Below are 16,195 nucleotides of genomic sequence, written 5' to 3' on the forward strand. Positions count from 1 at the left end.
TATTATGTATATGCCGAGACCTAGCTGTCACTCAAGAGGCCACGCCCTTAATTATGCAGACTTAATATAACTTAATATAAATTAAACGGATGAGTTATAAAGAAATTCACCCCCATTTGGAAGGGCAATATTAGCTATATGATCCAAAATCTTTCTTTGTACCAGGCTGTATACACCTTTTTTTTTCTGGTTTAAAGTTGAATAGACTCCATTTTAACAATGGGGTCAATAGAAATGTGCTCTGTTTTGGATCCAGGCCTAGCAGGATTTCAATGTATTGCAGTTTCAGTTACTTCCATATTAGCTTCACATAGGAGATCGGCATGTTTCCACTTGTTTCACTTTGTGTTTATGCACTTTGAACCCAGTTCTCTAGAGTTTTTATTCCTAAATATCCGAAAGCTCAAATATTGCGCACTTATTTTGTTTTCCTTTAATAAGTGTCTTCCTGGTATTTAAAGTGCACTTCTGCTATTCAGATCTCTCAGTGTGGACAAACTAATTTCACTATCTGAAGTAACCTGGATTATAGTGATATATACAGTTGAAGTCAGAATTATTAGCCCCCGTTTATTTTTTTTCCCCAATTTCTGCTTAACAGACAGATTTTTTTTTCATACCATTTCTAAACATAATTGTTTTAATAACTCATTTCTAATAACTAATTTATCTTATCTTTGCCATGATGACAGTAAATAATATTTGACTAGATATTTTTTAAGACACTTCTATACAGCTTAAAGTGACATTTAAAGGCTTAACTAGGTTAATTAGGTTAACTAATCAGGTTAGGTTAATTAGGCAAGTTAATGTATAACGATGGTTTGTTCTGTAGACTATCGAAAAAAATTTGCTTAAAGGGGCTAATAATTTTGACCTTAAAATGTTTTTTAAAAAAAAATTAAAAACAGCTTTTATTCTAGCCAAAATTAAACAAATAAGACTTTCTCCAGAAGAAAAAATATTATCAGAAATACTGTGAAAATTTCATTGCTCTGCTAAACATAATTTGGGAAATATTTAAAAATAACAGAAAAAAATTCAAAGGGGGCTAATAATTCTGACTTCAACTGCATATATCATCACAGATTATTTGAAATGCTTATTTTATCTTCATTTGTAAGCCGCTTTGGATAAAAGTGTCTATTAAGTGAGTAAATGTATGGATGGAGAATAGAATAGTGTGCAATTACACAAATTAAAACACCTATTGACATTCTCATTCTGTTTGTCTACAGGAGATGATTGAGAACTATGTGCACTGGAATGAGGACATTGGAGAATGGCAGCTGGTGAGTTTTTGCACACATTTCATACAATCAAAAATCTCTCAGATCTGTATCTTATTTAGAGATCAGTGAAACTGTCTAATACAGCCGGTCTATTTTCTGTTTTTAGAAATGTGTGGCCTACACGGGTAACAACATGAGAAAACAGACACCGGTGTCAGACAAGAAAGAAAAAGATGTAAGTGTCAGTTCACGTAATGTGTGTCTGTTCCATTTTCATATTTAATTTCTGTTCTCTCTTTCTCTCTTGCGATTCAGCCATTTGAAGTTGACCTCTCGCATGTTTATCTGGCCTATACTGAGGAGAGCATGAGACAGTCCCTAATGAAGCTAGAAAGGCCCCGGACATCAAAGAATGGAAAGTCCAGACCTAAAACTGGACGTAGGTGAGGTGTTATGTTTATTTTTGGTCCACGCTGTAAGTTTATCTTGAAACAACTGTGGTATTTTAGACACCATGTAAGTTATTGATAGTACATTCTTAAAATAAGCATATATGACAATATTCTATTTGTCCAAAATATTATATATTTTGATTCTGGTATACATAGTTTAACAGTCAAGGACCATTTTACTTGCATATTTCAATAAAATTGTTATATTATTATTGCATTATCCAACTAAAAATGACGCATGTATATTTGTAGTTTACTACGTTTGGTTTGATCTTAAATCAAACATTTCTGTATCACTTTGCTCATTTTAATATAATTAAAAAGAACATTTTGAATTAGTTTGTTTCAAACTTGTGTGAGTGTTGTTTTCTTCTGTTCAACATGAAAGTAGATGGTTTGAAGAATGTTGGTAAGCAAACCGTTGATTGCACCCATTGACTTCTATATGAGGAATAATACTATAGAAGTCAATTGCCACTTCCTTCAAAATATCTTTAGTGTTCAACAGAAAGTCATACAGGTTTGGAACAAGCGGAGGTTGTATAAATAAATATGGAATTCACATTTTTGGTTGGACTATCACTTTAAAAAAACATTTTTCTATTTTCAGTTATTACTTATTCCTGTGATGGCAAAGCAGAATTTTCATTAGCCTTTACTCCATTATTCAGTGCCTCAAGACCTTGCTGAAATTATTGTTTATTTGGTGCAGGCTAGTGCCTTGCTACAAGTATATTAGGGGTGTACTCACACTAGGCTATCTGAACCGTGCCCGGGTGCGTTTGACCCCTATTTCCTGGTTCGTTTGACAAGTGTGAGTGCTCCGAATCACACCCTGGCGTGGTTCAGTTGGCCAGCCCGGGCCCAGTTGGAAAAGGTGTGCCAGAGCGCAGATCAGTTGGGCTTTGAGACTGTACGCTTGTAGTGTGAGTGCAAAGCACGCCTGAGCGTGAATCTAAACTTTAAAGGGACTATTTCATATGGATTTATTAATCATTCTTATTTTTCAATGAGCGAGAACTGTCATAGTTTATTAAAGGTGCAAACCCCTCGCTGCACGTCAGCTGCACCTTCAGCAAACCTCCTAATACATGCAGCACAATGACTTTTCGAGTGTCAAAAGTGGTGGATTTGTTCAGCAAAAAATTTGACTGCATGTCACTGCATCCCAAACGACTTAAAATAATACAAAACAATATAACTTAGCAATCTTCATTGTATAGAGCGAGAGTGCTTCTCTTCGAAACTGAAGTAAAATTGCAGTGCAAGTGCAGGCAGAGGGGGGTAGGGAAGGAGAGACAATTGCGCCCAGGCACAGTTCAAGGCATCCTTGCCTAGTGTAAGTTCACCCTGAATCATGCTAGTAACATGTTAAATCATTAGCAATTTGCTAAAACATTAGCATGTGCTAGAAAATTTTTAAAAACTTGCTAAAACTGGGTTAAAAATAGGTTAATAATGTGTTGTGGCATAATAGTAAAATGTGTGATTGTTAGTGCCTTCCTGAACATGTTAACTATGCAGCAATGTTACCAATTTGTTAAAATGGTAGGAACTTCCTTACAACACATTAAAACACACAAGCCATATCAGGGTGTCTGCAGGTCTTAAAATCTCTTAAATTTCAAAAACTAAACTTTAGACCTTAAAAGGTAGTACGGTGATTGAAATATGGTGTTGTAGGGCTTAAATACTTTTGACATTTGTCCATGTAAAGGCAAATTTTTTACCAAAATGGTGTAATTATCTTCCTTACATCTTTACAATAACATTTGTTTAAAGGATCTCCATGTGTTTATGCAGAAATGAATGTTGTGCATAAATGTAGTTTATTTTTTTAAAGACAATAAAATAAGCTAATAAAAAATCTATATAACTACAGTTTGCTTATTTTGACACATCATGTAAAATATGTGGCTAAGAAATAACTGAATTTAAATTTTAATTAGGGCTGCAACAATGACTCGATAAAAATCGATTACTAAAAGAGTTGGCAACAAATTTCAGAATCTTGTGTCACTTGATCGTGGGGATGTTTGATTATTTTTTAAAAAGTTGAGCGCGGAGTTAACACACTTGCATGTATTTTGGGAGAAACTGATGAGTTTTACATGCTGAATCCTACGTGTTCCGCTTTTATCAATGAGGCGTACGCTCGGCCACAAGTAAACATGGCGATGACCAATGATCAAGATCTTTTAAACTTCAAAATACACTTAGACGTTTTTGTGAATTGGAATATCAGGTAGTTGATGACATGATGAGCAAGCGTGTGATGTATACAGTAGCTACACTGCAAAAAAAAAATGCTTTTCTTAATAACCTTCTCATTTCCAGTCCACATATCTAAAAAATCTTAAATCAGGATTACTGGACAAGAAAATGGGATGAGAAAATTAAGTGATTACAGCTTCTGTTTGAGATTATATCTCATTAAGATTATTTTTCTTACCCCATTGGCAAATATTTTTTGCTTGTTTTAAGCAAACAATCACTTAATTTTGAGGGTGTTTTTTTTTTCAGAAAACAAAACAATTTCTTATGGAATTTCATGTGTCTTGTATGTAACTTGATTTAATGTTTTATTAGATATTTAGGTTGAAAACAGCACAAAACTACTAAGTTAGTTTTTATTTTGTTTATTCAGGGTCCATACGGTCATGGAAAACCTGGAAAAGTCATGAAATTTTTGACATGGCATTTTCCAGGCCTGGAAAAGTTTTTGAAAAACAGAAAAACCCACAAAGTTTTGGAAAATATAAATGTAAATTAAAACTAAATAGATTGTTGCGTGTTTTACGATATGCTGTATTAAATTTGAACATGCATTGTTATTCTTTTACCACACATATATAGACAATGCATGAAACATTAAGACATGAAAATTTACTTAAGTCTTGGACTTTTAGTAGTAAAAATGTGTATATAAACCCTGATTATTATTTTAACAGCTCAGGGATGTTCAAGGAGCAACATGTTTGCACTTTCTAAAAATTGTAGTTCTGTTTTTGAACAAAGGGTTGGAAATTAATGCTTTTCTTGTTTTTTTTTTTATCCAAGTCATTGATTAATCAAAAAAGAATCAACAGAATAATCGATTATTAAAATAACCGTTAGTTGCAGCTCTAATTTAATGGAGTTATTAAAAGAAATTCTATTTGCCATAACAAAAAATCCTTAGCATTTTACCCTGTGAAAGTCTGAAATTTCATTCATAATGGTCATTAAAAGGTCTTAAATTTGACTGAAATCTGCAGAAACCCTGAATATGCTCAAACATATTGTACAACAGCTTGTTAAAACATGGTCGAAATATGTTCGCAATTTCCATTTGATGTTTGAATCATTCAATTTATCTCTGCATGCCATAATGGAAAGCTTTTTGGTGACTGTAATTAGATGTAAAGTCACAGCTAATCACTTCTCTCTTTGTTCCCCATGTATGTCACACTCATTATAGGAAACGGTCCTCTAAACCAGAAGCCGTGATTGAATCTCTGCTACAGTGAGCCTTCTGCGTCATGAAGATCACCACATTCTGTGCATTTTCAAGGCCAGTTCAGTATATGTCTTAGGAAATACTGATTCTTGTGACGTAAATGCACTTTGACACAAGTGTAGATGGAAATAAATCATATGTTCATACGCAGGAACTCGGTGAACATTAAAAAAAATGTCTGTAATGATAGAATTCCAAAAGGCACATTTCACCTTTAACATAAACACTGTTACTGTATTTTCTGCTTTACACTGACGCCTGTGCTGGCTGGGACATTTAGACATGTTCAAGCAGGTTATTGATCTGACACAAAACGATTAGCTTGCCGCCAGGGAGGATGCTATCGAGAACCGAATCTAATTTCAATGTTTTATACATTTGGCAGCATGCAATTGCTTTAGCTCAATGTACACAAGCTGTGCTTTGACTCTTTTTTTTTTTTTTTTTTAAATATATATAAATATATAAATATAGTGAGAGAATGTGCATGCCATGATCCCCTGGCTGTTGTGCCATTATTGTAATGTATTTTCATCGTGCACTGTAGTAAAACCATTAGTCTTAAGTCATATGTTAAAAAAAAAGTTTACGTTTTGTTTTTTTGTTCTTCCTGTACTCCTCCTTAAATTAATAAATTATTTTACACTGTAAAAATGTATTGCATTTTTTTAATAATTTAAAATGACAATGAAAATCAGCATTTTGACAAAATAAATACAAATAATTATAACATAATTATATAAATATGTTTATAAATATGAGTAATATAAAAAGCACTACATCTTCTGTCTTTTCACTTGTTCTTATGTCCTTTGAGCTGAGTATAGATAATGGCAGCATGCTTTGGTTTTTTCAAGAAACTCCTTCATTGTGCATTCCTCAGAGGCCGAAACGCTGCAGTTTCTAGTCTGTGGAGAGGAGAACATTGGATTAGATTGCATTTTCCCGGATTGTGAATGTAAGCATGGATCATTTAAATTTTTTTTAAACTTATTCTAAATTAGATTATTTCAAACAGCACCACCAAAATTGATTTCTTTATTAAATCTGTCGTTCCAATTAACATTGAGTGCATTTACATGGACACCAATAATCGATATTAATACGATTAAGACAATACTCTGATTAGGAGTCTACCATGTAAACAGTGATTTTTGTTTTTTTGATTAACTTAATTTTACTTAAGTCATAATCAAACTTAACAGAAATCAAAGACATGTGGAAGATGCCTATTTTAGTCGCAGTACAGACACCTTAATCAAACTATTACCTTCATTATGACTTTTTGCCACATTTTGTGACAGCAAATTCCATATACACACAGCTGTTTGACACTATTCTCTGCACCAACCGAGTCAGTCAAGGACCACAGACACACATCATGAAAATGCAGTTTTTTTTTCATTCAGCATGCGGTGTTAAATTCCATTAAAACACCAGCCCTTATTTCATATTCGCATCTAATACCTCAGTGTGTCATGAATGAAATGTTCATGAATGAAAGTAAAAATGCTGAACTGCAGTTAAAGTCGAATAATTGAAAATTAAACACCCGAAATTACATGAAACTCCAGAGGAAATGTGGAGAGCGTGGTGAGGCAATGACGATAATCAATCTATGTGCTATACATGAAAGGAACGTTCAAAAAGCAACTCATGTAAACACCTTAAACGTATTATTGTCTTATTCAGATTAAGGCAAATAGTTTGATTACTGTTGACCATGTAAACGTAGTCCGTGTAATTTCATTTAGTGCTGCAGGAGGTGTGGCAGAACATATAGTTGTAGTAAAGAGACAGCTCATGCATAACATTTAAAGGTAACACTTTATTTTGATGGTCCATTTGAGTATTAGACTGTATGCTTAATATCTGTTTATACTGCTCCTTCAACAGACTTTCAACTTACATTAACCCCAACCCCAACCTAACAGTCTACTTCTAATCTAATGAGAATTAGTTGGCATGTAGATGCAATGTAACTTAACGGACCATCAAAATTAAGTGTGACCCAATTAAATTGTTTTTTACTTGCCCTCCATTTGAGTTTCTTTCTTCTGAAAAAATATTTCTGAAGAACGTTGGAAAGCAGCAGCCACTTACTTATAAAGTACAATTTATGTGAATGCAACCCATTTTCAGCCTTCGTGAAAATATCTTCTATTGTGCTCAATAGAAACTCAAAACGTTTGGAACCACAAGAGGCTGAATAGAGTGAAAGTTTGGCACAAAAACTTAACATTTTAATATTTTTAGCTGTCTAAATGGTCATATTTTTATTAAACGCAAGTTCAGCGCAGCACTGATTTAAGCAATATTGTATTGCAGAATGATATGAGACTGAATATGGAAACATAACTTACCCCCGTATATGCTGCATAAGCATTTAGTTGTCTCTGTAGATGAGACTTGCTTGGAATTTTACCCTTCAAAGCCATTCCTGCTTGGCAGAGAGTTTTCTTCTACATAGAAATCAGTCAGAAAAAGGAATCAAATTGTGACGATTATGAAAATCAGTTCTCGAATAATGTAGTTGATTAATACAAAACCCAACTTACAGAGTAGTGCCCTTTCTGATATATGTCAGGTATAAACTGGTCAAGATCCTGTAGAAGACAGTTTGATTAGACCAAAAGGCCATTTTTAAGAATCACTTCATCATCCCATTCCTGTTCAATGCTTACCATTTTTTCCCCTTTCCCATTCAGGATCCCATTCACACTCTGCATAATTTCCATTAGCAGAATTTCCTCTGTTTTGAGTCTCGATTCAGTAACGGGGACCAATGTAAGTACCAACAGCAAGAAAGTCCTCATGTTTGGTTTGATTAATTTTTTTTGGCTTGATGTATCCAGATGTTGAGATCTTTAGGTCTTCATAGCTTGAGCTCTGATGTGTCAGTTTTTATAGCGCTGAGAGAGGATGAGGGGACTCCTTACGTACCTTGATGAAGTTGATAACACGTCAGAGAAAAAAAACCACGTACGCCCTCACAAAAAAAAGCTAATAGATGTTTCAGAGAATAGCAAACGTGTCGAAATAAAAGAGAATCCCCTTATTATTGGGCAGGAAGAGATACTGTTAGATCAGTGAGTTCGGTGGCTGCTGGAATTATCAGGCCTCACTTTTCAATGCTAATATGGTTTATTCCTATTAAGGGTATCACTGGCACCATTTGTTAGTCATTATTTTAAAATTAGGAACTCATTTTGTCCTCCGTTGTGGCAGGAGGTTGCGTTTAATGATGTAAGAGCAGTGATTGTCTCAGACTGTTGTTGTCATGTGCTGCTGCTCGTCAATTGCTACTTCCCTTTGACCTGTTTTTTTTTATTTTGCTTTAAGCCCAGACAGACAAGACAAACCTACAGTGATGTAAATGAATATTAACCTTCTTTCACACGTCTTCTGAAGACACCACAAAACCACAAGTGATGGTTGATTTTTCATGCTGCGCCAATTAACAAAAAAGAAATCTAGGTCAGTTTTGCTGATAATATTATACAATTTATTAAAATATAAAATGAATGTAAGGAGAATGGCTGTTTTATTTTCACAAGATCATTTGATAATTAGATAAAATGTAAACCAATGGAAGTGTCATGATAATAAGGGATCTTCCTTTGAGAGCTTCCTCCCAAATCTTTTTTTTTCTAGCATTATCTTTTGATATTTGATATACTCTAGGGTGCGTTTCACTGTAATTCTAGATTGTATTTGGTCATTGTTTCTAGATATTTCCTTGGTAAGTAACTAAAAATCTAAAACTTTTATCAGGTGTAGTATGAAGCCTATTTTTTTTATTATTAGTCAGTTATATTGGATATTGTTTTCAGGAAAGGTTTGCAGATAGCTGTAGTTTCTGCCTATCCAAGTTTTAGGAAAAACAACTCATAACTTGACTTCTAGTTGATCATTTGGTATCAGAAGTGGCTTATTTGAAAGGCAAAGGCCTCTAGATTACGTGCATTTTACCAAAATAACATATGATCTTGCCTTGATTTTTAATTATGTAATTAGGACAGTAAGGTCTGACTTTGCTTAGACAAAAGTCTTGTCACTTAACAGAAATAATGTACAGTATAGAATATAAAGTCATGGTGCTGTGGAAAAGGAATTACTATTGTGTATGACTCCCATGAGCTTGGAGGACTGCATCCAGACATCTCGGCAATGACTCAAATAACATATTAATAAAGTCATCTGGAATGGCAAAGAAAGTGTATCATAAAGATTCTGTGGATTCATCTTCAATGCCTCCTCCTTCATCTTACCCCAGACATGCTCAATAATGTTCATATCTGGTGACTGAGCTGGCTATTCTTGGAGCACTTTGTCCTTCTTTGCTTTCAGGAACTTTGATGTGGAGGCTGAAGTATGAGAAGGAGCGCTCTCCTGCTGAAGAATTTGCCCTCTGCTGTGGTTTGTAATGTAATGTATATAATGTAATGTCTTTACCACAGGATGTTGATGTTGCCATCCACTCTGCAATTCCCTTTCGAGAGGGGAACTTCAATGCTATGTGGAAACTTCCACTATGGGGGATTTCGTCAGAATCCAATTATTTGAAAGAGTATACAAATTGGCCAATGAAATGCCAATGAGTTGGCAGCATCAGCATGCACAGCTGGCGCTACTTATAATTAATCTTGTATACAAGCGCTGCACGTGCCAAGCTGAGGCATCTTTTTCACAAAGCTTCTGAGAGAATCGATGAGGGTTACTCCGACTGTTACAACAGAAAGGGAGAGAAAACGAGAAAGCTTCTCCCGGTCCAGAGTGTGCGATATGCTGCAGCAGACGATCGAGCTGGGTTTCTTTCTTGCCTGGCGTTCTTTGGGTCTGGTCCTCCAGAGCGGTTTGTATTGTTGCAAATTTCATCCAAGTTTCAAGTGAGAGAAGCGCTCCGTCCTCGGAGGGTCGCCCTCTCACTTGATGACACAGAGGATCAGATGTCCATCGCTGCATTGGAGGACAGGCTGTCATTGTCTGATGAGGATTCAAACCCGCTCTGTCCACTCTGGGGCAGCAAGCACAACATTGGATCTAGAAACATACATGATAACCTTGCTTTCTCGGGCTCCTTCGGCCGTGAGCCTGGAGATAGTTTATCCCCCAGCCCCGCGGCTGGTCTGACTAGGTGGGTGTTATGTGGAGGATGTTAAAAAGGCAAGACTTTCTAAGCCTCCCGTCCCCTTCTTCCCGGAAGTGCACAGTAGGCTCACGCAATCTTGGAGGGCACCTTTCTTCCGCCCTCACCACCCTTGATGGCCCCTATTTTTCCAGATTGAGTGTGCCATTGTGGCCCCGCATGGTGCCTCTTACTGGTGGGGTCAGCCTCGTCTCCCACCCAAGGGGTGTGGGTTATCTGCCTCCCACGGAGCCAGAGCCCACACAGCCGCGGGCCAGGCTGCTTCAGCCCTGCACACTATGGCCACCTACCAGCGCTACCAAGCACAGGCGCTGACCCAGCTGCACGAGGGTGGTTCCGGCCCAGGCTTGTTACACGAGCCCCGCACCACAACAGACTATGCTCTAAGGACCACAAGTCCGCTGTGTGTGCCCTGGAAAGGACGATGGCCACATTAGTGGTCCAGGAGCAACACCTCTGGCTAAAACCTGGCAGATATACGCGAAGTTGACAAAGTTCACTTTCTTAACTTGCCCATACCCCAGGCTGGCCTGTTCGGTGACACCGTCTGTGAATTCACCCAGGAATTCATGGCGGTGAAGGAGCAGTCAGAGGCAATGGGTGAGGTCATCTATCGGCAGGAACGTAAGACCGCTCCCCCCGCCGAACCATCCACTTACACTGCTGCTCACCGAGGGTGCCCACCTGCAAGAGCTGCTCCGCCCCCTCCACCTGCGCCTCCGGCCAAGTGACAGCACTGAGCACCTCACAGGCAACCAGCGCTCCCTGCCCCAGGGCGCCGCTCATCTGCTAAATGGACTGCGAGGCGTCCCTGAGACGGGCCATCTGGAGAAGAGGGAACTTGCTCTTTCCCTGGTGGGTGGATGGGCTCTTCATCCAACGGTGTTTAAAAACGCCATCAAACCCTCAAAGAAAGAGCATTTTTCAACCTCCCCAGATGTGACAGCCCGAACACCGCCAGTCTGGTACGCTATGCCTTCCAGCTCGCAGGATCAGTGCACTTTGCTAGTGGCTCGCAGGGTGTGGTAGGACGGTCTTCCTTCTCTCACACTTTCAGCCCCTCCTCCGGAACCTGGGTGCGAAGTGAGAGTAAATCTCTCACCTTCTGCTCTTCCGCGGGACCCAAGCGCTCCCTGGATCAGCCCTCCCACTTACGCATAAGCAAATCCTCTGGTGCGTTCATCCTCTGGATTGGTCTGCAGCAATAGATTTGAAGGACGCGTATTTCATGTCTCCATACTTCCATGCCACTATCAGTTTCTGCGGTTTGCGTTTGAAGGTCGAGTCTGACAGTACAAGTCCTCCCCTTCAGGCTCTCTCTGTCTCTGTGGGTTTTCAATAAGCTCGTGGAGGTAGCCCTAGCGCCCCTTCGGCCCGCAGGCATCCGCATACTCCATTATCTCGACTGGCTGATTTTAGCTCAGGCCTGTGTGCCTCTAGAACAAGTGTCCAGGCTTGTCATCATTTCGACTGATGCTTCCAGTTGTGCTGGGAGGCAGTGTGTTGCAGGCAAGCAGCTGTGTGTCCATGGTGGGAACCTTGTTGCACTGGCATTTCAATCGCTTGGAGCTGTTGATAGTGTATCTCGCGCTGCACTGTTTTTTTTACTGGTGCTGAGGGAAAACACGTGCTGGTCAGGACGGACAGCACTGTAATGTTGGGGTATATCAACCCTATGGGGGTATCCGCTTTCGCCGCATGTCTCAACTCACTCGCTATCTGCTCCCCCGGAGACATACGAAGCGAAATCGCTGCATCCCATTCTTCCCGTCGGAGCTTAACCGTGCAGCCGATGCGCTCTCACGGCAGTTTTGCCTGGGAAAATAGAGACTCGACCCCCAACTGTCCAGCTGTTATGGGTGCATTTTAGTGCACTGGCTACACAGTTGGCCCCAGGGCTTGCGTAATACGCATTTCTCCTGTGAGCCTACTCACACAGATACTGTGTAAAGTCAGGGAGGATGAGGAACAGGTCTGTTTATTGCACCTCTCTGGTTTAGTCAGACCTGTATTTCTACTTTCCTCGTGATGGCCCCTCCCTGGCACATCCCCTGGAAGAAGCCTCTTCTCTGGGACAGGCACTGCTTGGCACCCGCACCCAGATCTATAGGACCTCACGTGTGGTCCATAGTGGTTTACGCCGTCACTCTCTACAAGCCATGCCTACACCCTGAAGTTACTTTTCTCCGAGAAGGGCCCCAAACTTGCCAGATCAGTGTGACGCTATCCTCAAGTTGGCTGGAGCTAAGGCTGTCCCCTCCACACTGAGGAGTTGGCGTTATGATCATCCCTGCTCTGAGGATGCAGTGATGGCAGCATGCTGGGAAACCATCGCATCATCATCCAGTTCCCAGAGGCGCGAGATGTGGATATTAATTCTATCCTGTTCCCCTCTCATACCCACTTGGAGATCTCTCTTAGGAGAGGTCTGCTCGATCCACTCGATTCCGTATCTTAAGATTTCTGTCCAAGTAGACAGCTCTGCTGGGAACACGTTGGAAGACTGGGCCTCTGGTGAGGCAGGTGTGCTCAAACTCTTGGCTTGCATAACCTCTCATCAGGGGCAAAGTAAGGTTTAATCATTGTGGTGTTTTCCATAGATTGGGATGCAGTTCATCAGACGCTTCATTTGAAAAATCTACACTCTGCCACTTTTTCAAATGATCAACTAGAAGTCAAGTTATTTTCTGTTTACAAGCATTTTATTTGTTTACAAGCACTTGCCATACTTTTCCTTGAACTGGAATGATTTGAAACAAATGTATAATTTACTATAAATAGAAGCCAATATTAATGTCAAAATTCAAAATTCTGAAACATGGAATGCGAACATTTGATTCTGTTACTAATTATTTAACTTGACCAAAACTTTTTAACCGGAATTTTAAACAGAAAAACAATATTATGATAAAATCACTACATTTTCTTTGTGAAACGCACAGATACATCGCTATAAAAGAGCTGACACATAATTAATCCACTGTTAGTGTATTCTAATCGTTTTGTACAGATGAGAAAAAAATCGTGACATGCCTCTATGCCTCTCTGAGTTTATAAAATCATTTGATTTAAAGATTGTTAAGTCTTTTTAGAAAGATTTAACTGTAGTTGACCAGACTGTAGGAACAGACACAAAGTACATATGTATTTTTTTTATTTACTGAAATTATACATAATACAGAAAATGGATGTCTCGTGCAATTGTTTATCTAAGTAAACGAACAAAGCATATTCTAAAATGCGGAAGTGCACTCGTTTTTGCGATTGTTTTAGAACTTCCAATTCAGTTGCCTATGAAAGAGGTGACTAGGAGTAATAAATGGCAAAAAAACTACTTGCTCTACAAACAAATGTGTTCATGACTATATAGACAAAGCAGAATAATATAATAAGAAAATATCAGTTTGCAACATCAAGCAGTGTAATGAGCTGTCTAAAATGAATGGAAGTGAATGAGACTGGAAGTCTCGAACCAAAAAGATTCGAATGGCTGTGCCGACTCGTACGCAAAGAATACGGTCAATAATTGAAGCACAATTTATGATTCAGGCAACAGAGACATCACAAAATAGTTACAGTGGGAATCTTTAAGTTAATAATTTAAAAACAAAATGTGCCTATACACAAAAATACAGATAACTTGATATATTTTGTGTTATTATTCTAATGTAATTATATCTATTTTTTTATCTCCTGCTTAGTTTAGATCCAACCCCAATCAGACACACCTGGGCTAGCTAATTAAGCTCTTAGTAGGCTTGCTTAATACTGTATGCACTGGCAGATTTGTTGAGCCAAGTTGGAGCTGAACTCTGCAGGACAGCGGCCCTACAGGATCGAGTTCGGGCACCACTGATTTAGGACCTGCAAAACAGTATATATAAGTAAGCAGGCATGGACTGTATTTATGATACATGTACTGTATTTTATAAGCATTCCAAATATAAAATAGTATTTGCAACATTGTATGTGATAGGGTTGGTAAAAATGATTTCATATTTTGCATCAAAATACTTGAGCGTTTTGTGTTTGAAGAGGAAAGTTTTAAATATGTATGTATACATATTTGACATATGAGCCAAAATTATTTTACAAACATTCCAGTCTATACAGAACTCCCAACAGAAACAGCAGGATTTGTATGAAGAGTTTAATAACAGGTTTTATTTTTATTTATTTATTTTTTTTTTTTACTCAAATTTTAGTTATTCTCAGATATCATAATTTATGGCGTGCATGGAGATGATTTATGGAAATGGCTAGCTGAAGTTTAGTTTTCAGTTAGGAGTTTAGTTTTCAGAAGCTATGTTTTTATGTTAAGTATTAAAAGGTGCAATTGCAAAAAAACTTCGAAGAAGAACTCTAAGAAAGACAAAATGCTAAAAACAGTTGTCATCTGTTTTTGCAAATGAATTCATACATTAATTTGTTTTTAAATATGACTGTTAAGAAGTTCAAAAATGTGAATAATACAAAAAAAGCTAATTCCAGACATTAATAAATACTGTAATCATGTATAAATAACACTGGTTTAGGCTTGATGTGTGCGTTCATGCATACAAGATGTGTTTTCATGCATGAAAAATGAACCAGTCTTTCCAAATATTACTTGCTAAATTATTTAGCTGTCTCTTTGAGACATTCCTATAGAAAATAAAAACAAAAGTGCAATATTTAGATAAATCCAGCTTTTCCGCTTTTAAAACAGTATTCGTTTTTCTTTTCTTCAAAATAATTATATTTATGATTATCTAGACAAAGTCAGCTTTATTGTCAATTCAACCACATGTACTGGACATATAGAGAATCAGAATTGCGTTACTCTCAGACTCTACAGTAGGTGCATAACAGTAAATAATAATACAAAAAGTAGAATCTTAAAAGGAAATTACAATAAATACAATTAGACATATAGGCAAGGCAAGGCAAGGCAAGTTTATTTATATAGCACATTTCATACACAGTGGCAATTCAAAGTGCTTTACATAAACAGGAATAAAAGAAACAATTATAAGAGAAATAAAAACAAACATAAAAATGGTAAGAATAAAAATAAAATAAAAGCTGATAAAATGTGTTATAAAAGAATTAAAAAGAAGAGAAAAACATAGTAGTCGGACGTAGCACAGTGCTCATTCAGTAAAGGCACAGCTAAACAGATGTGTTTTCAGTCTTGATTTGAATGTGCCTAATGTTGGAGCACATCTGATCATTTCTGGAAGCTGATTCCAGCAACGAGGGGCGTAGTAGCTGAAAGCCGATTCACCCTGCTTTGACTGAACTCTTGGGATTTCTAATCTATTTGATCCTAAAGATCTGAGTGATCTGTTAGGTTTGTATTCAGTGAGCATATCTGTAATGTATTGAGGTCCTAGGCCATTTAGTGATTTATAGACCAGTAATAATACTTTAAAATCTATTCTAAATGTGACTGGGAGCCAGTGTAAAGACCTGAGGACAGGTGTGATGTGCTCTGATTTCCTGGTTCTGGTCAGAATTCTGGCCGCAGCGTTCTGGATGAGCTGCAACTGTCTGACTGTCTTTTTGGGAAGGCCAGTGAGGAGGCCATTACAGTAATCCACCCTGCTGCTGATAAAAGCATGAACAAGTTTCTCTAAGTCTTCACTGGAAACAAAGCATCTAATTCTTGCAATGTTTTTGAGATGATAGTATGCTGATTTACTAACTGCTTTGATATGACTATTGAAACTCAGATCTGACTCCAGAGTCACACCAAGATTCTTGACCTTATGTTTTGTTGTTTGACCCTTAGAGCCAAGGTACGCATTCACCTTGAGAACCTCATCTCTGTTCCCAAACGCAATGACTTCAGTTTTCTCTTTGTTTAACTGAAGAAAGTTTT

At 37.8% G+C, this 16,195-nt stretch overlaps 2 protein-coding genes across 2 annotated transcripts in view; one reads left to right on the plus strand and one right to left on the minus strand.

Annotated features, from left to right (window-relative positions):
• Positions 1 to 5,634, plus strand: part of kif3a (kinesin family member 3A) — a 32,003-nt gene extending 26,369 nt beyond the window's left edge. Inside the window, exons 14-17 of the mRNA XM_056472419.1 lie at positions 1,239 to 1,292; positions 1,399 to 1,467; positions 1,548 to 1,675; positions 5,145 to 5,634. Coding sequence (XP_056328394.1) covers positions 1,239 to 1,292; positions 1,399 to 1,467; positions 1,548 to 1,675; positions 5,145 to 5,193 — 300 coding nt within the window. The 3' untranslated portion in view covers positions 5,194 to 5,634. The remainder of the gene's footprint in view (positions 1 to 1,238; positions 1,293 to 1,398; positions 1,468 to 1,547; positions 1,676 to 5,144) is intronic.
• Positions 5,635 to 5,837: 203 nt separating this feature from the next.
• il4 (interleukin 4) lies at positions 5,838 to 8,045 on the minus strand. The gene is made up of 4 exons (XM_056472420.1): positions 7,868 to 8,045; positions 7,742 to 7,789; positions 7,547 to 7,645; positions 5,838 to 6,091 (listed from the first exon to the last, which is right to left on the minus strand). The coding sequence occupies exons 1-4, from the start codon at positions 7,997 to 7,999 to the stop codon at positions 5,987 to 5,989; spliced, it is 384 nt and encodes a 127-aa protein (XP_056328395.1). The 5' UTR covers positions 8,000 to 8,045; the 3' UTR covers positions 5,838 to 5,986.
• Positions 8,046 to 16,195: the final 8,150 nt, after the last annotated feature.

Source organism: Danio aesculapii, chromosome 14 (assembly GCF_903798145.1).
Source record: "Danio aesculapii chromosome 14, fDanAes4.1, whole genome shotgun sequence".
Lineage (NCBI taxonomy): Eukaryota > Metazoa > Chordata > Actinopteri > Cypriniformes > Danionidae > Danio > Danio aesculapii.

Excerpts from the sequence above, each read along its gene's own strand:
- il4 (XM_056472420.1), bottom strand. The coding sequence starts at position 7,999 with ATGAGGACTTTCTTGCTGTTGGTACTTACATTGGTCCCCGTTACTGAA. Across the intron at positions 7,790-7,867 it reads ATGGGAAAGGGGAAAAAATG|GATCTTGACCAGTTTATACC; the intron begins GTAAGCATTGAA and ends TGTCTTCTACAG. Across the intron at positions 6,092-7,546 it reads CTTATGCAGCATATACGGGG|ACTAGAAACTGCAGCGTTTC; the intron begins GTAAGTTATGTT and ends TCCTCTCCACAG.